We start from the raw sequence: 24,325 nt of genomic DNA, 5'->3' as shown, positions 1-24,325 counted from the left end.
GGAGAGGAATGCATGAGCAACTCGGTGACTGCTCAGGTCCCATGCGTGAAAAACAAGCCCAAATCACCACCCTCCCCCCACCGTGGTTGACAGTTGGTCTGAGGTGTTTGGGCTGATCTGCTGTGTTTGGATTTCAAACATGGTGATATGCATTATGACCAAACATCTCCACTCCGGTCTCATCTGTCCAAAGGACATTGTTCCAGAAAGAAAAGTGTATAATTTGTGTGTATTTGTGTACATGTATAATAAGAATCCAGTATAAGAAAACTGGATTCTTACTTCATGATCTTTACATTTGTGTATGTTCACCTACGAGGACCAAGAATACATGTTTGTAAAGCAGGAACATCAACCCATCAGAGGAGCTGAGCTCACTCTGTGTGTTTTTGTTTTCCAGACAACGGTCTGAATAAGCTGTACTGGCCCGGAGAGTACGCTGCCACAGTGAGTGACAGCGAGCTCACGGGTGGAGACAGAGCGAAGATGGAAGGGCTGGCCAATCAGGAGCCAATCGTCCGCGACCCCCGGTTATTATCAGACGACAGAACAAAGGAAAGCGTGACGGTACTGCTGCCTAGTCTGCCGAACTTCAGCGCCCACCCTCACAAAGGTAAGCTCATCCAAACCTCAGAGCTTTAGCTTGACCATTATTAAATAAATAAGCTAAACCAAATCTTACCCCGGTCCAGGGATCCTAAAGAAGAAGCAGCTCTCTCCCATCGTGGAGAGGAACAGCTTCAACCGCATCAACAATGAACTGTGCGAAAACGCTCCGGGTACAGCGTCCCCTCATGGATCTTCCTCTAGTGAAAGTCGAGCGGCCTCGGCTAAACGCAGCTTGCCTGACCAGCTGAACGGGGTCGCCCTGAGCATCAAGGCGGGGACAGTGGACGGCGACTCATCGGGATCAGAGTGAGTATCAGGAAGTCGATACAGATGAAAACCAGCATCAGATTCTGAGAAAAGGGAAACTCACTCATGCAAACGCATCAGTGTCGTCGCCTACGTGTGTGTCCGCTGTTTGTTGCTAGAGTCGTTCAGTGTTTCGTTCAGCTGTCTGTCAAATTATGAGTCTTGCTGCCATCAGTGGTCGTTTTCATTCCTGGTAGTCTGTGTCGTTTCCACTCGAACCGCTTAAATGTTAACGTGAAACCAAATGAAGACAGCACCATTCCTGATATCCTGTACACAGTGAAAGTCAGTGTGGGCTCAAAGAGTTCACTTAAGTCTAACATATTATCACTATAGCCACTAACCTTAAAGATCAATATATTCTTGGATTAATCACTATATCATATATGTAATAAATTTCTGTGGCCATCATGTTTAAAGGAGCAGTTTAGAACTTTTCTATTTTAGATGTGAGTTTTACTGCCATCACTCCTTTCTCTGTTCTGGACATCGGCAGCTTTCTGTCATTGTTTTAAGGCAGCTTAGTGTTTCACGCAAACACATCTTACTAGTACAGAATAAAGCAAAGACAACATGTGCATGTGCAACATGTGAATAATACTGCGCAAATGTCTTGAGTCCCATTTATATTTTACTTTGAGTTCTGCAGACTTTCTCGAGGTCTTAATTATGGCCAGAAGAGAGAGAGTTCAGACTGAAGAATAAAGGAGATCGTGGCAAATATTGATTTCGAAACACGTTAAAAACTGTACAAACTCTGTTTTTGCTATATTTACATTTATGTTTGCGTGTTTCAATAAATCGCTGCAGCTATTGTCTAAAACAATATACAGAAATAACAGTGGGGCTCAAGACTCATACACAGTACTCTTAAGTGTGGTTTTTACACACAGTTTGAGATTTCTGGAACAACAAGCCAAAAATACCACATTTATAAAACTGCTTGTTAAATGGCGTCTCAGTGTCACTGATCATGAAGTCAGTTTAACTGTAAACGCAGTGATAGGTGACGATTTTCACAGGGTAATGAAAGCTTTCGTGCCATAAATGTAAACATAGTGACAGTATCCATAGGATTTTATTAAGTCTTTTTTAGCAGCCGTTAAGAAAAATTAAAAGTGACCCTACTCTTGTTCTAGTAGGAGAACAAATCAGGCCAAAGATTTGATACCGACGGATGCTAGAAAAGCTTCTCAGTTAGGAGAAGGTTCATTGCAAAGAGGATTGAGACAGATCGTCAAATTTGCACATTAAAAGTATTTGAAAAAAGGCACAGAAATTATTTGTGATCATGTAGACAAAAACCTGGAGATGCAGCAAGAAGAGAGGAAATCTTTTACTATGAAACTGTATAAAACCAGTGGCCCGCGGCTGGTTCAGATGTAAACACTTTTGTATTCATTAAAAGGTACTTTAAAGATGCAGTCATTATTCACAGCAGTGTGAATTCCACTTTACTAACCAGCCTTCTTTACCCCCTTTTTCTCTTTCCAAAAATCTCAGATTTTTATTCTTTAGTTTTATCCCATGAAGCTCTGATCCTCATTCAGAAACAATCAGGATCACTGTCTTCAGATTGGTGCATCATTTTTTCGGTCACCCCTCACAGCCCGTGTGTGCATCTGTGTGTGTATCTGTCTGTGTGTGTGTGTGTGTGTGTTTCATTGTCATTTTTATTTCCTTTTTTTAATTTATTGCATTCGTTTCCAACACTTGTCTCTCCATCCCATCATCCTCTGATTCATCTTCATCGTACCCACCCTGTTTTCCCAGCAGCCACTGCAACACCTCCATGTGACCTTGCTGACGGAGGGGTGTGTCTTTGCAGGTCATAGAGTGACTGCAAACAGGAAGCACTGGATTTCCCCCTTGATAAACTGTGGAAAGAAGGAATTCCCCCTTCCCCTCTCGTCATCTGAAGGAGTTTATGTGTGCGTGCGAGTTCATACACGTGTGCCAAAACTTCAGGAGTCCCTGCGCCACCACCCCACCCGCACCCTCACACAACAAGCCTCACTCTCCCTTTACAGAAATGGTTTTGTTTACATACTTGAAGAAATGCACTTTTTTTTGATTTACTGTCCTGATTGGCTGGTGGTCCATTTTTTTTTCCAACTTTGTTTATTTTTCCAGGATTTTTATATCGTTTTGATGACAGATAATAAAAAGAAGTCATACTTTCGGGCTCATTTAGTTGTACACTTGCAAACATTCAGGGAAATTTTCCATTTTCATCTACTGCTGTGTTTTGTGCCGTCTCTCTGGTCACTGGAGCTGTTGCCGTCTCTGCCCGTCTGACGTTCGATGACTTCAGACTCAGGCTGTTGAGGTTTTACAGGCCTGAAAATATCCAAGAGACGCAACACGCTCGAGTGCGGGTCGTCCTCAGAGGCTCTTTGCGTGTTCGTGGACCGTGAGCTGCTCACTAAGACTGACTGCATCTGCCTGGATTCTCCATGTAAGCTACTGATTACTGAAGGGTGTTTCCAGAGGCCACAGGTGGGAACAAACCTGTATGTGCAGAGCTTAAAAAGTAAAGACTCAAAGGACTTTTGATACACTTTTTTTTGTAAGCCACTGAGAGCACATCTTTGGGAATTTTTCATTGTTTTATCCGAGGGACGCACACATCTGAGTTCAGTGACTAAACAGCTGTATTTTATAGACTAGCAGCGAAGCTTGTGTCTTTTGTAAAGTAATTAAATACATGCAAATTTGAGCTGTAATTCATTTTTACTGTACAGAGTGGCCTGTAAATGAATTGAGAACATATTGTTAAATGTTAGTAAATATGTACACACGTTCAGACCTTGGTTTTAGGAAATACTCTTGATACCTGAGAGAAAAAAAAAGTCTCTTATGAGTAACTACTGAGATTGATGTGAAGCCATTTTTTTACCAACCATATGAGTTTAATGTATAAATTTCATGCCAACACTACCACGTCAGTCATGGTGTTATAACACTGGTGTCCAAACAGAGGATTGTCTTTCACTCTGCCGCTCCTGTTTGTACTGATTAAACTGTTTTCTACCATTCCCGTCGTTTCGGCCTGTTTATTGGAGCCAGTTCAGGTAACGCTGCGTTTCAGATGTGTTAGTTTGATAGTCCTTCAGTACAGCTGTTTACAGCTGTCACACATGGGTTATATTCTCTAAAAAGAAAAAAAGAGTTGATCACACTTACACACTTTAACTTTAAAAATTAGAGTCTTGTTGTGTTCTTATAAATGAACATCACTGGAATCTTTTTGGAATTTGGAAACGTGTGATTTTATGTCTTGAGAGCTAGAAAAATGAGTCATCCAGAGCCACAGCCAGGAAACGGTTATTTTAGATAAAAATGGTAATGGAGCTCAGCCTGACAGCTGTGATTATTGAAACAGATGTTATCTCCATATTTTTTCTAACATTAAAATGACAAATTGTAAAAACAATAGTTTTACTTTATATATTAAGTGTTTAGTGGGGACTTTAACCTCCACCCGCAGCAGTCCAGAGGCAGCTGAGAAAAGCCATGGCAGTGGTGGGCGATTCGTTTTTCCTAAAGGGCCACATGAGGAGCTCGGACTGTCATGGAGGGCCGCACCCTTATTAGAAAGGGCTTCCACAACAGTCCCAGGTCCTCATGTGGCCTGTTGGGAGTCATGTTGTTTTATTTTTGCTTTTTATGCTAAGCTAAGCTAGACATGCGAGCTGCTATTTCACTGGTAAACCTTTTAACTGTAACTACATTTTTCATTTTTTAAAAACTGTGTTTGTTTTTTCTAACCTTTGGATTGCAGGGTTAACAGTGGCGTCATTGCTAGGCCGCTCTCAGAGATGAGCTGCCAGACAGAAAAAACTGAGTGCTGGGAACACAGTCATTCATTCCTTTCATGTTTGTTTTTAAGTTCATGCTTTAAAGTTCAGGTCTGTTGCTATAAAATCACCACACACAAGAAAAATGTTTGATTGTGGTTTAAAACAGCAGACACCCAAAAAAAAAAAGAAGAAAAGCCAGATTTGTGTTTATGTATTTAAAAACAGACGCATAGTCAAGTTTATACCGAAATAAAAATATACGGTAACACCAAATATCCTGATCTGGTCGTGAACCATGGTCTGATGACAAGCAGGTTAACTTAAGATTTAACTACCACAAAACAGACATAAAAGGTGTTTTTATAGATCATTTGTTTGCACAGGTGACCACAATTGGCCTGGGTTTGACTGACCTCTGTCCAATAAAGGCTAAAATAATCATTCTAAAAACAAAATTGATGGAAAGTATGATTGCAGTTATTGGTGATTCATCACTCAGATATTTTAATCTGTTTATTATTTATAATATATTAGGAAACTTTTCTGAGAGACTAGGTTAAGACTTTTAAATGGAGCTGGATGAATTTTGTTTGTTTTCTTATCATGTACTGTATGAGCTTTGTGTCACGAGTCACCCGTAACTGTCCAAACTTGTCTCTCAATATTACAACTCAAGGCTGTAGCCCACTAGATGGTGCTAATGCTCTTTACCTGCTTTCTGTCTGGAGCTCCAGCTGCTTCTGAAATGAATGCACAAACTCAATATATCCGAAAAACACTGCTTATTAAACATTTGAATAATAATTTTACCGGAGAAAAGTCCTCAAATGCAAGAAAGAAAAAAAAAAGTGTTACATTAAAAACCAATAAGAATATTTAACAATCAGTTGTAAAACAGCCTTTCAATACTGGATAGTTGGTGATGAGCCTTTAGGGTCTCCAGCTTTGCCTTTGCATCAGCATGAGACACAAGAAAATGTCCCCAAAAGTCCATTTCTACTAAAAACTTCTTAAAAACTTGTTTCCTAAAATTGAGTTAAAAATGAGTCTGCGACAGGATTGATTGGTTGTAACAGATAATTTTATTTAAAAAAAGATGTGCTTGTATAGACAGACATGTTCAGTTTAAATACAATCTAAAATTAATTTTATATTTTTTTCATAATACTGGGAATGGACTACTTTTAAAACACTTTGAACCTAGTAACATTTCTATGACAAAGTAGCAATTAGCAGTGCAGCAACAAGCAAATAGAGTTTGTATACAAATCAATTACACAATCAATAAAACACGTATTTGCAAAGTTCTGGTCAACATCTCATAAATAATGTAAATGCAACAAGTGTGAACAAGGAGGTCAACTTGGACACCTTTTTTTGTTTTTGTAAATGGTGCCTGGTTTTCCGAAATTCTCCGTTCAGCTCCGTTCTTCATAAATACAACAAAAATACTTTTCCAAACAGTATCTCTATCACACACGTGTTAGTTTGTCTGGAGTGTATTCAGTTTGAGTCCTCCAGGCTGCTGCTTTTCTGCTCCGAGTTGCAGTTGCAGAGCCGCTTCATAATACTTTGCAGGCTCGGCTCAACGATACCAAGCAGGGGTCTCTGGGAGGGGTCCCCGTTCCAGCAGGCCTCCATCAGCTGCCAGCACTCTTCGTCAAAAGTAGGCACGCGCTCTGGTCTGGAACCTGATGGAGGACAACATGGATACAAGTGAGTCTCTGGCCGAAACACGAGCGATCCAAATATTTCCTCAAATATTCGCCCTGTTTGACAATCAACAGATTATCTGTGTGTTCAGCAGTGACAGTTACACTTCCTTACATGACCTACCACTTCATGGCCGAGTTGCTGTCATTTCCAATTGCTTCTACTTTGTTATAATACCACTAACAGCTGACTGTGGAATATTTAGTAGTGAGGAAACAGCTGGACTTGTTGCATAGGTGGCGTCCTATCATGGCACCACGCTGGAATTCACCGAGCTCCTGAGAGCGACCCATTCCTTCACTAACTTTGTAGAAGAAGTCTGCATGCCTACGTGCCTGATTTTATACACCTGTGGTTGTCGAAGTGACTAGAATACCTGAATTCAATGAGTGAATACTTTTGGCACTGTAGTGTACATTTTGTTTTGGGATTATGATCTCATTGCATGCATCGTAACTCTCTCCCAAATTCGCAAACTGAACTATGATTTGCATTCTCCAAGATTCAAAGAGTCTGGTAAAGGGCCGTTTACCTTTTTTAACGTTGTTCCAGAGCTGATCCTTGCTGGAACATTTTTCAAAAGCCTCTGGAAGTTTCACTGAACCGGTGCACAGGTACCAGAACAGGATCCCAAAGGCGTAGACGTCGACAGAGTTGTCATATTTTCCTGTCGGGAGACAATGCCACAGTGGAGACAAGTTAAAACCTGACACACAAAACAAGCTGCAGTTATGACTTCCTGCTCTTATAACTCTGCTAGTAAAATGGCAGGGTTTCTTTTTTAATGCACTGCCCCATTATCATACCTGTAAACAGCTCTGGAGCCATGTGGATGGGAGTTCCTACTATGCTGCCAGACATCATGGCTTCTGGTTTACAGAAGCCCAGGTCGGTGATCTTTGCCCGATTTTGTTTGTCCAACTAGAAAAAGCAAAACGATGGTTATCTAATAGAAAATAAAGTAGAAAATACTGCAGTATTTAAATTTTCACTCATAAAAATGTGGTCTGATCTTTATGCAAAGGCCAAGTTTACAGTCACCTGAGAGCATTCGTGCACACAGATGGCTCGATGTAAGAGTCCAGCTGTAGGACGCATGCATAGCTATTGTGCTGCAGTCTGTAATTTTAATATTTATTTATAGCATGCGTGTATATTTTCAATTGTATAATCAAAACAGGTATACAAGATCTGCTAGACAGGAGCAGGCATTAACAAGCATGTGATTCCTCCTACGCTTTTCCAAACAAGAAGGGGTCAACTTATTTTTCCATGTAAATACGAAGCTTTCTTTGATTTCATGTTTATTCATTTTTTTATGTGCATTAACACTTGTTACTTGAATGTTTAAAATAAAGATTGGAAACTGTAGTTCTAATGTTGGCTACAGCTATTAACAGAGTTAAATCAAACCACACTAATAACAATTAAACTGAACTTGCATCTGTTGAACACTTTTATTATCACATGCATTTAATGTGAAGGCTGGAAAAACTAAGAAAACTCTTGATTTTACTAACTTGTGGAACCTCATTCAGCAGCAACAACCTCCACCAGATGCTCCTTGTAGAACGAACACAACACAAAGGACAAATTTAGGAAAGTTTCTCCCTGCCAAGCTGTCCAATATTTATGAGATTTCCTGATTTAACCCTGGGCAGACCATGCCACAACATCTCTACAACCACTCTGATAATTTAATTTTGTGCACTGAATTAACTGTTTCCTCATTGAATACAGACTTCAGAGCTGGGATGAAGCTTTGTTCATTTTTCTCACAATTCTGTTTATTAAATTTGGGAAAGATAAAAGAACAAACTACAAAGAACTATCAAACAACGCTACAGTGATGCTGTTAAACTGAAGCTGTGACATCAGTAATGCAATGAGACAATACTCCGCACTTGCACAGGGCCCGTTTTATATAGTGAAATACAACAACTAGTCCATAAATCCAGTCTACGTACTTTAGACCAAAAAGGTGGCGATCATCCGTGTCATCTATTCAATTCCAGATTATAAATCAACAGACGTTCCACTGATCACGTTCTTCCATATTCACAACCTCTGAGATTACAGATTTCCACAAAGAAATAGAGGAAGGATCATCTCTGACCCACTTCAACATTATAGCATTAAGAGACTGGATCACATCCTCTTTTGCAGACAGGAGGGAATCTTCCCAAGCAGATGTAAGAGTTCATTTTCCAAAAGCTGCTGACCTGTTGTTGCACTAACACTTGAACATACTACCGTCCAGACGGTTTGTGCATTCCCACAAACAACGCAACCTGAGATTTACATTTACTTTGTGTGGGGAACCTCCAGGTGGTCTTTTGCAAACCTGAGACATGCTGTATTTTCCTTTATGGTGGTTTTCTGTCAGCACTCTGCCCATTTACTATTATTCACAGTGGAAACAGACATACAGCTGTTTGCATTTTATTAGTGTAATCAGACTGTTTATATTTGTGACTCAGATCACAGGTGAGTAATCGATGTAGAGATTATTGTAATTGTATGATGCTGAACCTATGGAGTGCATTTTCTTCTGTGCTTGGAAAGGTGTCACTCAGATCAACTGTGCCATGTATTTTATGAACGTGGGCCACTTTGATAATATAGAGTTCTGATAGAGCTACACAGTCACAGACTATAACCGGTCTAACTGACAGCTGATCTGAACTTACCAGAACATTTTTTAGCTTTATGTCTCTGTGCAGGAGACCCTGACCATGGAGGAAACGGATCCCCTCCACCACATCCAGAGCAATCTGCAGTCTCTCCTTCAGTGATAAACCAGCCTGGCAGGGACGAACAAAAACAACAGAGAGAGAGAGAAACCGGAGACTTAACAGGATGTAAAGAGCAGAGTAGAAGAGTACGGAGCTGCTCCTATAAAGCAATGACCTAAGATCTCTGTTATTCGCTGCTTTATCGAGTCACCTTCAAGCCTGTGTAGAGGTCTCGGTGCAGCCGCTCCATGATAAGCAGCACAGATATGCTGGAGCCGTCTCCATAGGTGTAATCGATCACAGAGCCGTGCAGGTCGACCAGCCGCTCATGTTTGGGCAGTGACCTGAGGAGACGCACACACCCAAAGAAAGGGGAGGGAAAACATATATTTTAGCTATAAAATCATAAAATGTTTACTTCTCACCCCCGTCCACCTTCTTCTGCTTATACTTCTGTTATCTTGAAGTCAATCTTGTTTGCCTTTGATAAATTCGCCTCTGCAAAGTTTTGGAGATTCCAGAATTCCTCAGAGCTGAGGAGGTTATAGCGCACAAGCATTAACTGTGCTAACGAACTCGTGCTGTCACCTTTAAAAATAAACACTGACATGACACAAAAGAGCCTCAAGGCTTCAACAGCCAAAACTACTTTTCTATAAGCTGGGTGGAGTTTGGCCTTGAAAACAAGCAGCCTGTCATGTTCTACAAGCAGAGCTCTGCTCTTGATGAATGCACCTGCTGCCTGAGAAACTTTCTTTACTCTGCTGAGCGCGAGTAAAGCTGCGATGCATTTGGAGCCAGCTGTTTGGTGTGAAGACGCGACTGTGTTCAAACACTTGTTCCTAATAACTCACCGTGTGTAGTGAAACTCTAAAGCCAGGTCATTCCAGTGTTTATCGTCAGGTGGGACCACGGACTTTAGTGCACATGGGTAGTGTCCTCCCCAGCTGTCACACAAATACACAACGCCGTACTGACCCCGGCCCAACTCCCGCCCGAGCTTGGGCTTGCCTGTGAGAAGAGAGAGAGAGAAAAAGAATTGCAGATAATAAGATTGTGTTTATAAATGCAGCTTTGAAGCTAAGTCTGAAACTTTGCCAGTGTCTGAGTATTTTAACCAGTCACTTATTGTGTTTCTAAATTAGATTTGCCTATTTTTAAGTAGTGTACTCACACTCAAATATACAGTGACCTTCACTGTACAGTTTCATCTACTGGGAGTGGAAAGTCTCCCTGTGTTTTTCCCCCATGACCTAAAATTTATACTTTTCATTCAAGCAGGGACACATCTTGGAGTTAAATTAGTTAAGTTCAGATTTAGAAGTTGACGGAGCCACAGTTAGCAGAAACGTGTGAGTGCGCTGTGCCCATTTGTGGGAACGACAGAGGAATTCGGTGGTGACTCACCGTGCAGCAGCACATCCCTCAGAGAGCGGCTCTCCAAAGACAGGCGGGCCAGTCGAGGGGCGTGGTCCTTCCTCACACGCAGCCACAGGTCCTCGGTGCGCTCCAGACGACCCGTGTGCCCTTCCTCCAGCTGCAAACACAACACATGGCGTAACAACTCATGCCCTGCATTAGGACATATCAAATGGCTGATCTCATTCGTTAGCAATAACATTTTCCAAAATTAGTTACTAACCAGTTATTTTTGTAGGGAAAAAAGCCAGCAGAGAGGCTCCTCTCTAAAGGTTTAAACTTAATGTAAGCACAGCCCTTTAACTAACAGAGTCCATGTACAGAGCTGATGAATGCTTCATTGAGCCACCCATCATGTTTGTTTGGCCCAAGAACTTTCTCCTTCATAGTAAAACAAGTTTGGTCTCAAAAGAGTCGCACTAACATGAGTCAAAGACTGCTTTGCTCTCTACAGAAGCATGAGCACAAGCAGCTCATTACACATTTTAAGTTTCCTCCGTTTCTTTTAAGAACACCACATCACACCATGCTGAGATATACCAAGGTTCAACTAACAGCCTTGGTGAATCATCTTATTAGTACAAAATGTTATTTTATGTCTGTCAAACTGGGTTATCGTTACCATTTTTGTAGATTCAACTAAAGGTTTTTGTGGTTTTGTGACTAAAGAAAATGTAAAATTTGTCCTTTTTGCACACCCTGTACATCAGTACAGCTCTGACCACATGTTTTTGGATTCAATAATCTCAATCCATCTGTATGTTGTTTTTATATTAAAGCGTGAGATACTACCATGGAAAACTAGCTGGCCCTGAAGTTCTCAGTGACCCCTGGCCAGCTGTTTTGACCCCTATGGCTATGTGATGTCATTTGTCAGAGGTCAGCACAGAGGAGCTCACCGACTCACTTTTTTTTTTTTTTTTTTTTTAAACCAGAGAGCAACAGTAAATTAAAGAACGTGTGCTGTGTGTAAAACAGCTCTAATCTACACGGTCTGGTCACCACTAACAGCTCACTATTAACTATTACCAAACTAATAAAATACTGCAAGTTCAAATGTTGTTAAGTAAATTAAATTACTTATTTGTTTACATCAGGGTTTTTCCTGCATTGTGGAATTTTTTTGGTTCCAACTCAAAGACAATTCATGCAGCTCCAGAGGAAATTCCCCTCCCGGCTTGTAATGAAATTATTTTTTTAACCAGTTTTGTTAATTGGGGTTTCATCAGCTCAACCAGAAAAGACATTTCTGTTTATCCAATGTTCCCCACAGGCCAATTCTGAGCCAGAAAACAAAATAAACAACAGTTAAAAAAAAAAAAAACCCAACAACAACAGAGTAACCTAGATTTGTTCATATATTCAACACAAGGCAGCTTTGCAGCTAAAGACAGAACTATGCTAATCTCAGCTCGTCTTGTAAATAAATCACGAGACAAGCTGAGATTATTAAAAGACATCTGCAGGAAAAAATTCACAACAATTAGAGTGATTAAAAAAAATGCTTGATTGTATAAAGAACACATTTTTCTCGGTTCTTATTTACTCATGTATGTGAAGTATGAGCTTTGTATTTAAGCAAATAAGAAAAAAGAAAAGTTTGGAGCTGCAAGCTGTAACGTGTTGCTTAACGTGAGAATCTCTGAGAATCGGTGGGACTGGAGGTCATCCATATTTTGCACCAAGAAGCTGAAAAATTGCAGATAGTTTAATATCTGATTCTACCGATTCCCAGATGCAGCTCTATAATGGGAAAAATTACAGGTCTGTAGTCTGTAAGTGAAATCACCTTAGGGGCTCGTGTAAAGTGCCGAGTATCATCGCCGTGTGCTCTTTTCGGCACAAAGGCCATTACACACCGTTGTAAAAAACCATGACATCAATTTGAACATCTTAGGTAACTTCACGAGTTATCGCATTCACAAGATTTTCAGAAAACGTCATCTGTGATCTTGACAATGAAGTCGAGGTCACCAAGATTCAAACTTATTGGAGATTTTTAGTAGATACACCCTTGGTATGAATTTGAAAATCCTACGTTGCTGTGTTCTTGAGTTATTGAATTCACAAAGCTGGGAGTCCACGCAGCTCGCCCACCTGTCTGGTGAGGTGACAACAATACCTTATCAGACTTTCAAGTGTTACTAATCCTGAATATCACACCAAGCCTGCGTTTTAATGTCCGTTATTCGCCGATGTCCTGCTTGTTTTTCTGGTCGCTCCAACAGGAACGTGACACACGTATGATGTTATTTTAGTCAGCTGGTTTCCACGGCACTCGACAAGTGGATCAGAAGCATAAATAACCTTATTTTCAATTAGTTATGTTCACCCAACATCACCTCCTCTTCTGTCACAATACATCATTGTATTTGTGTAACTGCATGATAATGGAGACACTGATGTGGCCCACACCGTCTGTCATGTGATAAATACCATCACTCATTTGTTGGGGGCTTTATGGAGGGATGTCCACGCCATGCATGCCAGTTGCATAAATACAAAAATAATAACAGTGAATCTGATTAAATAACTAATTTGTTGTTTTATGCTATATTCGATTGTTTGACATTGTTATTTTACATTTTTACTTCTTGTTTTATTGTGATTTGTATCTGTGAAAAGTGGTATTTAAATAAGTTTCACTGATTTAATAAATTGTCCATTTTCGAGCTGTGCGGTTAGCAGCCTTTAGTCTTGCAGCTGCTAAAGAGAATGGGCTTTCAAAGCGTCCGGGTGAAGAAGCTGCTGTGAATTGCTCCCAGCTCTCGCATTTTTTGGCTCCCTGTGAAACCAGCTGCTAATGTTACACAAACAATAGTAGAGCCGTCCCAAATACCTCTCTGCATATGTGAGAGTTCCAGGAAACGTCTCATAAGGCATACCGCAGCATCACACGGCACTTTCATCTCTGCTGCTCAACAAACAAACAACAATGTGTAGATGCTGTGGTCACGATTTTTCCCTATACACCAGCGGTAGCTCTAGTTTCACAGCCTCACTGCCCTGGAGGTGGTGCCTTACTTTAAAACCAACATTTTTTTGACTGCAGTGAGAGTTACTGGTGAGTAGTCAACCTTTATTGAATCATCACCATTTCATTGATAGTTTTTTACGTATATTTAAGATCATACAGGGGAAAGTATTTGTAGGAATAGGAAAGAAAAGTGCAGCTAAAGCAAAAGAGAAGGTTTTAACCTGACGCAGAGATGTCGCGAAAGCCTCGTGGGAGCTGTTGAGCCGGGTCCTGAACTGCGAGCAGATACTTCGGGCCAGTTTGGCAGCGCTGAGACTTTCGATGGCATCCTGGGCCACTTTGCGCTTCCACTCTGGAGTGATGGCAGGAGGGTTAACAAACGTTATCCGGTGGATTATCTGCAAGGAAGAAGAAGAGACTCATATCAAAAGGGAAAAACATAGCCATCTCATCAGAAGTCTGTGTACTTTAAAAATGATTTGTGTGAATGTTTGAGACACCGACCTGTTTGATTTGCTCCCAAACGAGTCTCGTGACAGAAGATCCAGAATGAAAGGTGACCTCTACGTGATAGGCAGCATTTAACAGCTGTGACAGGTGAGAAAAGGGTTAGCACAAAACCCAGATTTTAAGACAATCTGTGAGTCTAAAAAGCTTCTAGCATGACTAATAAGAGCTCATTATTCTACTTTTGTGTAAAAAACAAAATAAAACAAAAAAAACAAACATCTCAAATAACATGTGAGAAACCACTTTTCCACTTCAGGAACTCAATCAGGCACAAGTTCACAGAACAGGCTGCTCTGTTCCACTGTGTAACATCCACTCACCTAATGTGGTGATGTAACAGCAGCAACAGCTTTGACAGTGACACCGTTCAACAACACAGCACAAAGTATGAATAACTGTATCTGTCAGACTCAAAGACAAGAATATTAGAATTAAACTGTTAAATTGTTAGACGGGCGCTCTACAAAAGATAAAGTCACCAAAAGAGTGCATCTTAACCAAAACCACAAACCCAATTCCAAAAGAATTGAGGTGCTGTGTGAAATATTAAAAAAAGAATGATTTGCAGATCTCAAACTCATATTTTATTCGCAATAGAACACAGAAAACATTTCAAACGTTTGAACTGAGAAAACATAAAAGACACATCCTAGTACACACATCTGTGGTATAAATTCAAAATCCTACGTCACCATCGCATTCACCCCGCTCGCCCACATAACAACAATAAAGGCTGAGGGGTAAAAACAGTGATATAAAAGAAGAGAGAAGCAAACCAGAGATGTCACACATCTTTGTTGTGCTTCTGAAAATGAGCTTTCAAAACTGTGATGGTTTTAGGTTTAATTCCTGTTTCTTTAGAGGCCCTCAGAAGTCCACAACCCAACAGGAGATACTTTCTTTCTGTAGTGGAAAAGACCATTGTTCCTGTTGGCCCTTCAGTAAAGTTTCCCCTTTAAGCTTTAATGAAATACTTGACATTTTTATATGCGATTAGTGTTCACACCTTACATTTCTTGACACAAACATGTTACATTAGCCTCCTTTCTCACCCACCTGTTTGAGATGATTAGAAGTGATATTGTGAACAGAAGAATCAAAGTTGGACTTCTCCAGACTGTTGAGGCATCGCTCCAGAGTTCCTACAAAGCTCTCCCTCAGATAATCCACAGAGCTGATGAGTTTATTCGCCACAGCCTGATTCAAACTGGCCACTATCAGCTCCTGGATCTGGTTGATGCAGGATTTTATCTCTTTTGACGTAACAGGCTCTCCATTTGTTGTCACGATGACGTCTATTTGATGTAAAAGAACACCGTTTGTCATGTTAACGTGTGGCACATGTAAACAATAAGGACAAATAAATATTGAATAACTGATGTCACTGGATTTTCGTTTGATGCTCAACATGTGTACTGGAGGATCAACTCAAAGTATTTATATGACTGCATCGGATTTTGCGAAGACTACTTGTTGAAAATCACGTTTCTCCACAAGAACAAACTTAACAACGCTTCCTACAAGAAAAATAATCACCCCCAGAGGGTGGCAAACTACCTCACAGGTACTCTTCATGCTGTTTGGAGGTAGATTGACTCTCCAGGGTTTGAGCCAACAAAGATGACGAGCAGCGATCATACACTTTAATCATCATCCAGCATTAAAAATAATTCTTAAAAAATCGTATAAATATTATAAATTTTGCCTTTTACTGATCATCACTAATATTAATAAGTGTAAACACATTTTAAAACACCCATGTTTTTGGATGAAAGGTGAAAAAAAAGGTTGCAAGCTCCAACACACATTTCATTTTATCACTCATTAATTGTGCTGTAGGAGCGGGGAAAAGGTTCTGAATTCTATTAGCTAAAAAACTAGTTAAACTTCATTTTTATAGTAACTACCTGATACTATGATTTTATGAGTATGGACTCTCAAGAGTATAGTTTAAGTTAAAATAGAACGATGAATGAAGTCCTTAAAATATTTTGATGTTCATTGTCTGGCAGCAGATTTGAAGGCCTGTAGAAACTGCATAAACAAGGAACTTAATTCTTCATACTTGTTTAAAAACAGCCCAAATCACAGATAATAAAGCTTTAAAATGAAAAAAATAAAACAATTCAACGTCAGTGCAATAGTCCCGACGTACAACACCACGTACCAAATTCAAATGATTTTTTTTCCTTTTTAGAAAGAGAAAGTTTCAGTTAATATACTGTCCAAACTTTCTTCTCTGTAATTTCTTGATAAACTCAATACATTTTTGAATTAATTTTTTTAATTTGATGAACTGACAATCCAGAGCCAAGCTGGACTTTTTAAATTGAAGTAATTAAAGTAAAGGGTTGACGTTGGCACAATAGCGTTTGCAAACTTGTCAATATAATTTTCCACTGGATTCTGCTTCCAACAGTTCTTCTTCTCCTTTGTGTACAAAGCATTGTGTCAGACTTACTGTAGTTTCAACAATGATCTCTACTATCTTTCTCCAGAGGAGAAAAATCTATTTATGTTGCAACACTGATGATAAGGTTATGGGTGGAAAAAGTGCACGTTGCCAATTTCCTGATTAAAAGGGGAAAAAAAGAAAAAGAAATGGTTCAGTGTTAAAACACCTGCACGGAGTATTACTCAATTTTTTCCAGATAACCAAGAAAAGTTGTTTCTCAAACATACCCGGAGCAAAAGCAACAGGTAATGACTGCCTTTTCTTTCTGAATATGTTGAGTCAGACAGTGCCAAACTTTGGGGGCAGATTGTGAAGCACAGATGGCTTGGTTACATCTGTTTAGATCTATGCAAGTATCTAAAGACTATGCACAGTCTGGCTTTGTAGGCTGTAAACACTGATACACTCACTGGCCATGTATGTATACCTGTTCAACACAAATTTCTAATCAGCCAATCAGATGGCAGTAACCCAATGCATTTAGGTACGCAGACACAGTCAAGACGACCTGCTAAAGTTTAAAAGGTGCATCAGAACGTGAAGAAAGGTGAAACTGAAACTCGCCTGACTGATTTTGGGTGTCAGTCAAGATGGTTTAGGTATTTCAGAAACTGCTGACCTGCTGGGATTTTCCCACTTAACCATCTCTATTGTTTACAGAGAATGCACAACATGTTGCAAAGTCCAAAGCATCTCAAACTGGTTTCACTGTACTCCAGTGGCCTCCACAGGTACCAGATCTCATTCAATAGAGCACCTTTGGGGTGTTTTGGAATGAGGGATTCACATCATGGATGCACAGCTAACAAATCTGCAGCAACCGTGTGACGCCATCACTTCAGTACAGACCAAAATCTCTGAGGAACATTTTAGCACCTTGTTGAATTTTTGCATTGAAGAATTAAGGATGTTCTGAATGCCCAAGTTGGGGCGAAGGGGTCCAATCTGCTCCTAACATGGTATACCTTACAAAGTGGACAGTCCCCCAGCAACTCTAAACTGGATAATTGGGGGAAAAACAAATGGATGGATGGCACCATGTAATCAGAGGAATAATTAGTTTAATTTAACTACTTAATTTAACTAATGAAACCGTGCATGCACGTGTGCCAGTGTTCAGCCAAAAATATTATCAGGGTGATTAAATTCATCTCGAACAACACCCATACGCCCCCTCAAAAAAATATGAAAATAAATAAAAACAAAAAACACAAACAAAAACCCAACAACAGGCTCCTGTAGATGGAAATGTAAACATGTTCCATTTATACAAATCACAAATAGAAATACTGGGGCTCTATTAATGATATATTAATGTTAATTAGTCACAATTAAATATTTTAAGTTTTTCCTCAGAAACAGAAAACCTTATCTTGCTTGGTGACATCTAACAGCCACAGAGTCAAATTACCAAAAACCACAGAAATCAACAAGTCATCTATGCTAGCCACAAACACCAGACATGGAAACCGCAGCACTGCTAAGGTTAAAACACATCCTCTGCGATGCTCATTCAAACAGCAACCTTGTACATTGTGTGTGCAGACGTACACAGAAAGACTACAGATGAGGTGAGGTGCAAAACATTATTATCATCATCATCATCATCATCATCACTATGAACAATAAAAACATTAGTTGTGGTTTTCCTTATACTTTTTCAAGGCTAAGTAACATCTGCCAGAAGTTTATGTGATCACATCTGAAAAACAGTTTAGACACAAACAAGCCGATCAGATTACTAAGATACTTTGATGTAATCTGTGTCGCAATCTTTTGTGCATTTCACCATTTACAAACAGGTCGAGATGGCATTTCCCTTATAGTATGAAAGATCCTACGCCTGTCTGTTAGCACCGGTGCTTATCTGCTCACCTGTAAACTCCAGGTTGGCAGCATCCTCCAGTAACTGCTCTTTCATGCTGGTGAGTGTCTCCACTATCATCTCCTTCATCTCTTCCTGTTTGCGGTTAGCAATGGCCATAAGGGAGTTGAAGAGTTCACCCTCTTTCTCGCGGGTGTACTCCAGCCTGCGTGGTGTTATCTGCAGGTCCCTCTGCATGTCAAAGGCCTGCAGGAAAGGACAAAGGTCTGTTTGGACCCCCCACTGTGACCAAGAAAATCATCAAGTGACTGTGTCTACTGTGAAGCAGTAGAGCAATACATACAAACATATGAATAAAGACGAACAGTAGTAGGAAACATCATTGTCTGACCTGGTTGATAAAAAGATCTAGACACCGACAGTGAAGTCCATTGAGCAGGCTGGCAGCTTCCACCTGCTGATTTTGAAGCACCTGGCGAGCAAACGGCACCAGTAACCGATGCGGTCTTTCGAAAGATTCACCCAACATGCTCTGGGGCTTGGAGCCCGGTGTGGGCATATGCGTTGGGGTGCCACAGGAACTGTTTCCTGTCGGGCTATTGAGAAAGCCAAGTGACAGTAGCTGCTTGTGAAGGGGGCTCTTCTCCTTCTCTGTGTGGCGGCCATATTCTGGGGATGCTGCTGGAACGCTGTCAGGCAAACGGACAAAACAGATGGGAAAGGAGAGCATCTCTTTGACCTTCCAGAGCTGTGCCACCTGTTCTGAGCTGAGGGAGTCCTGGTTGATGGCATAGAGTATGACTGGGATCACATTGCGAGTGCAGTCTTCCAGAGCTTCTTCTATGGGCTGGACACTTGGGCAAGGCACCACCATGACCTTTGCTTCCTGACGAGGGAAAACAAAACAAAAACAAAACAATATGACACTTATTAAAACCAAATGTTTATGTAGACATTATTACAGGCAACGTGTTCATCTTTTTAGAAAACAGACAATTCAATCAAATTAAATAAAAATTGAAATTTTAGTGAAATCTAGCAATACAAAAACTACTAAAAGGATGACGCCGGGTTTATTTCACAAATATCTGACGAAACTGGCGTCATTTAATTAAAACTAATAAGGACAGAAAACAGCATTACCTTATTTATTGTACATGTAATATGTACAATTTCCCATGTGTGAAACAAAAACTCAACAGTATCAGGGGAAAAAAAAAAAAAAAAAAAAAACTTCAGATAAGACCTTCGTTCAACCTCTGCTTGGCACCAAACAAAAGGCCGATAAACAAAGTGACTATGAGTAAATAAGTAAAGTAAATCCCCTTACAGCCAGACTTCTGGATCCCACTGTCTCACTATGTGGCCCACAGATTACAGTCAATCAATTATATATACTCATGATCTCAACTCATTATGTATATAAGACGCACCTGTCCATAGGATCAGTTTCTTCTATTTAAACATCTCCACCATCATGGGCCAAATCATAGGTCAAACAACGTCAAACCCTTGCCTCATGGGGTGAGCATGGTCATGGGAAAAGTGGTGGATCAGCCCAAAACCACACACGAGCATCTTGTAAATGATCTGAAGGCAGATGGGACCACAGTCACCAAGAACAGTAATGGTAACACATCATGCTGTAATGGACCCACAGGGTCTTACTGCTCAAGAAGGCAGATGTACAGGCGCAGTTTCAGCTTTCCAGTGAACATCTAAATGATTCAGAGAAGGCTTGAGAGAAAGTGATGTGGTCAGATGAAACTAAAATCAGGGTTCTCTGACATCAATGCAACCCTTTGTAAGCAGGGAATCCAATGATTATTTACCCCACTATAGGTGTCTCATGGGTGCTGGTGTAGGGCATAGATTTAAAAAAAAAAAAAAAAAAAAAGCTGAAACAGTCTTCTTTTTTCAAAAGTTTTTTTCCAAGCTATTACAGCCGTGGCAGGCGTGCCTTACATTTATGTCTTCAACCTGCGGTGTCATGTGCACGTCAAGATAACACCAAAGTGTAGCGGCACATCAGCACTTCAGCTGACGTGGCATCACTTTTTGCGCATGCTCCTTTCCGCAAGTATAAACCAAGATGCGGTGCTGTGCACTGGCTAGTTTACAAATGCAGATGAACATTAAAGAGCTAATAAAACACTATCAGATGATGATGACTTCGAGATTGCATTTTGGCAACTGGAATTCATCTTTTTCTCAACATGTAACAAAATGCCTGCTTAAACACGATTGGTTGCTAAAACCCAGTGTACAAAACAAACTAAAGAGCTACTCTCACCAAATATTTGAACCCTTGCCTACTGCTCGGCTGTGATATGTGCCCTGCTAATAGAGAACTGTGAACAAAAGCTGAAGCCACACTGCAAACTGCCCAAGCCTGTTTTTCTGCATTAGGTTTGGCAGCAAGTACAAGCTTCCATATTGGTGCAAATCAAAAGGCAAATACACCGATACCAATCTGTAATTGGTTAATTCCCGATCATTAACCAATGGACTGCTATTAGTCAGGCTCTAACTCGGCCATTAACCTTATGACCTCAAATACCAGCACGACAAACTCCTGTTAAATACAATCTACAATTCATGCCACAAGATGTTCAAAGAGCTGTCCCTCTGGGAAAGAAACGACACGTCACAGACCGTTTCTAATTCTGAACACATCATGGCACATAAATATTTGCAGTGGTCTTGGGAATGGCTGTGACAGGGCAGAAAAAAAATTAATGCAAAAATATTTTCTTAACCCTTAATAATTTACGACATTTACAAAAATAGAAGGAGAGACTGTGACGGGGTGGAGGAAGAAGAAAAAAAAAAAAAAAAAAAAAAAAAAGAGCCAGAGGGGGGAAAAAAAAGGCAGAAATGACCAACAGCTACACAAAGGAGACAGTCAGTCCTGTCTCCAAGAAACAAGCAGCGAGGCCGTCTGAGCAGTCTCTTTGGAACAAAGATAGCCTGCAAACATTTGGTTGCAACCAATCAAAATCAATACAATGTTTGAATTGCCTTAATGGAGCCTGTTTTCAATAACAACCCTTCAAGAGGAAGCCTGTAGGGTATTTAGATGTTACTGTTCAGGTTTAATACGACTTCAAAGCCCACGTTAGACTGGGCTTCTACAAAGAAACACAGCAAAGAGAAACAATCATATAAAGTAATTATAAACTTCTCCTAAATGCATATTTTAAGGGTGACTGGTAAAATCGCACTTGTTCATAAGAGTCTGCAGAAGTGTGGCAGTAAACATATTGGATTATATACCTCAAAAGAATTTTTAGAAACATGGTGGTAGATTAGCACCTTCATATGTCAACATGGTTAGACTGCAGTTAAGTTGAAGCAGGAGGCATGCGTAAATACCCCGGGATGAAGTGAGGGCCAATTAGCAACTGGGCTCTCATCTGCTGGCCTCCTCTATGGCAGGAGTGTGTGAATGCCACAGCCAGCAGAGAGATTCTGTGCCTCCATTTATTTCTTATTCTCTGCTCTTCGTTCAGCAGAGACATAAAGCACTGGGCTGCTTTAGTTGTCTGGTTTGAAGAAAGTGGATTTCATTTTCTTCAAGTGTAGTTAATCAAATGCATACAATACGAGATCACACTGGTCCTTTTGTCTTTAATTTTTTTACTGAATCTGAATCGTTACTGAAAAATATGTCAGCTATTTCAGCTTCTAAGGTCACAATAAGGCACATCTCATGCCCTCCAGTCACACATGAAAGTAAACGGAGATTTGTAACAACCGCCTTTGTTTTCAGTATCGAGGTTTTTCCTTCAAACATTAATCTGTAAAATACTAAACTGCCGCTAAATTAATTTTAATTTGGTACTTACAAATTAACACGATTGGGATTTATCTGTCTGTTGTGTTTTTCTCCCACACGCATATTCTGATGTGTGTGTATAAACCCAAACACTATTGGATTTTTTAAAGAAAGGTTTTTAATGGATCTTCTTTTATTAGCACAGCCCACATCAAATGCTGATCTATGCCATTGAAAACAAAACAAAACACAACAAAATATTTTTCCTAGTGATATGAACACCCAGTGTCCCAGATCTCAACTGTAACCATGGCAATTGTACCACACCAAAGGGTTTGAGATCTGTTTTTTACATGACCTAGTCATGTGAATCACACCAGACCAGTAGCATTACGTAAGGGGGTTGGGCGGGTGGGCTGGAAAAGCCAGGCCTAGTTTCTGGAGATTTGGGATCCTTTGGGAGGCCTTTCCATGTGTCACGCATGATAAGAAATGACTACAATTCACAGACCAAACCAAATCATTTAATTTTCTCAAGATTCTGTGATTTTCTGGTCACACGACCGCAGAGCGTGGAACACTGGTGAAACACTGCATGCCTAAACAACAGCACAAATCAAGTGAAAAAACGAACAGCACAAGAAATAATCAGCTCTGCTCAGTAATCTGTTTATGAGCTAAGCCACGTGAGCAAAAGCTAATTCAAACAGGAGACAATGATGAAAAGAATAAATCGATCCATGAAGGGAAAAAAAAAGAAAAAAGAAAAAAGGAGAACAATAAATATCAGCTCACAAAATATAAGTACACACTGAATTTTTTTAAATGCATTTCACAACTGAAATAAACCGTAATCAAAGCACTGTTTCATCATTTTTCCACATGATGAAAAATTAAAGCAAAAACGTTATCTTTACCAGGCTCTAAGTTCATTTAAATCAAAACCTGATATGAACAAAAACTAAATATATATATCATTATTACTTTAAACAAAAACTAAACCAAAACGCTAAATTCCTATTTTCCCGGGTCAGCACCAGCCAGGTGCTGATAATGAAATACACTTGCCTAACTGATCAACAACAAGTGTTAGCACCTCTATAAAAGCTGAAGTTCTGGACTGCCAGGGAGGAAAGACATTAGCGATGATCTTAGAGAAGCAACTCTTCCTGCCCATCAATCTAAGGGGTTTAAGGCCATTTCCAAATGTTAAGAAAGATAATTCACAAGTGTAAAATGTTAAAGACAGCTCCCAATAATCCCAGGAGCGGTCATTCCAGTAAATTTACCCCAAGGTCAAACTGCGCAATGCTCAGAGATATTGCAAGAAATCCAAGAGCTACAATCTCAGACGCTACAGGCCTCAGTGACCATGTTAAATGTTAAAGTTCATGATAGTGCAATTAGAAAAAGACTGAACAAGTGTGGCTTGTTTGGAAGGGTAACCATGAGAAAGGCTTTTTTCTTTAATGACTTATGTTTGCAAAAGTTGCATCCAAACAAATCACAAGACTGAGATATTTGGACATGATACACAGAACCATGTTAGGAAAAAACCCAAACACAGCATATTTGCATGAACACCTTATAACAAGTGTCAGCACGGTGGTGGAGGGGTGATGATTTGGGCTTGTTTTGCAATCACAGGACCCTGACACCCTGCAAGTGTTGAGTCAACCATGAACTCCTCTGTATACGTACTCTAAAGCCAAACTGGAGGCCATCTATCCAATAGCTAAAGCTTGATCAAAAATATGGATCAACAGGGTTGGTCAACAGGGTAATGACTCCAAACACAGCAGCTAAACTACCCCAGAATGGCTGAAAAAGAAAAGACTCAAGGTGTTGCAATGAACCCAACCTGACTGAAATGCTGTGGCAGGAGCTCAAGAGAGTTCTGCCTGCAAACCCGATCGAAGTCAAGCTAGTGTAATTTCATTTTCACACTACAGGGTGGGCCATTTATATAGATACACCGTAATAAAATGGGAACGGTTGGTGATATTAAAGTCCTGTTTGTGGCACATTAGTATATGTGAGGGGGCAAACTCCTCAAGATGGGTGGTAACCATGGTGGCCATTTAGAAGTCGTCCATCTTGGATACAACTTTTGTTTTTTCAATAGGAAGAGGGCCATGTGACACATCAAACTTATTGGTAATGTCACAAGAAAAACAATGGTGTGCTTGGTTTCA

The 24,325-nt window shown here is 40.2% G+C and overlaps 2 protein-coding genes across 3 annotated transcripts in view; one reads left to right on the top strand and one right to left on the bottom strand.

Moving 5' to 3' along the window:
• The window catches only part of celsr2 (cadherin, EGF LAG seven-pass G-type receptor 2), a 68,426-nt gene extending 64,481 nt beyond the window's left edge, over window positions 1–3,945 (top strand). The window contains exons 32-34 of one of the 2 annotated variants that reach the window (XM_005741427.1): window positions 401–613; window positions 693–915; window positions 2,744–3,945. In XM_005741427.1, the coding sequence (XP_005741484.1) occupies window positions 401–613; window positions 693–915; window positions 2,744–2,750 (443 nt within the window). In that variant the 3' untranslated portion in view covers window positions 2,751–3,945. Of the gene's footprint in view, window positions 1–400; window positions 614–692; window positions 916–2,691 lie in introns of both variants that reach the window. The other variant, XM_005741426.2, reaches the window with a different exon arrangement.
• Window positions 3,946–5,777: 1,832 nt separating this feature from the next.
• The window catches only part of dstyk (dual serine/threonine and tyrosine protein kinase), a 26,839-nt gene continuing 8,291 nt past the window's right edge, over window positions 5,778–24,325 (bottom strand). Inside the window, exons 3-14 of the mRNA XM_005741425.2 lie at window positions 18,744–19,238; window positions 18,403–18,598; window positions 15,129–15,367; window positions 14,067–14,150; window positions 13,784–13,960; window positions 10,574–10,703; window positions 10,021–10,177; window positions 9,378–9,510; window positions 9,122–9,235; window positions 7,238–7,352; window positions 6,964–7,098; window positions 5,778–6,409 (exon numbers count right to left, since the gene is read on the bottom strand). Coding sequence (XP_005741482.1) covers window positions 6,222–6,409; window positions 6,964–7,098; window positions 7,238–7,352; window positions 9,122–9,235; window positions 9,378–9,510; window positions 10,021–10,177; window positions 10,574–10,703; window positions 13,784–13,960; window positions 14,067–14,150; window positions 15,129–15,367; window positions 18,403–18,598; window positions 18,744–19,238 — 2,163 coding nt within the window. The 3' untranslated portion in view covers window positions 5,778–6,221. The remainder of the gene's footprint in view (window positions 6,410–6,963; window positions 7,099–7,237; window positions 7,353–9,121; window positions 9,236–9,377; window positions 9,511–10,020; window positions 10,178–10,573; window positions 10,704–13,783; window positions 13,961–14,066; window positions 14,151–15,128; window positions 15,368–18,402; window positions 18,599–18,743; window positions 19,239–24,325) is intronic.

Source organism: Pundamilia nyererei, unplaced genomic scaffold (assembly GCF_000239375.1).
Source record: "Pundamilia nyererei isolate P.nyererei 1_Seehausen unplaced genomic scaffold, PunNye1.0 scaffold00110, whole genome shotgun sequence".
In the NCBI taxonomy this organism is placed as follows: Eukaryota; Metazoa; Chordata; class Actinopteri; order Cichliformes; family Cichlidae; genus Pundamilia; species Pundamilia nyererei.
Note: the sequence above shows the minus strand (reverse complement) of the source record. Positions and strands in the feature narration are given on the sequence as shown.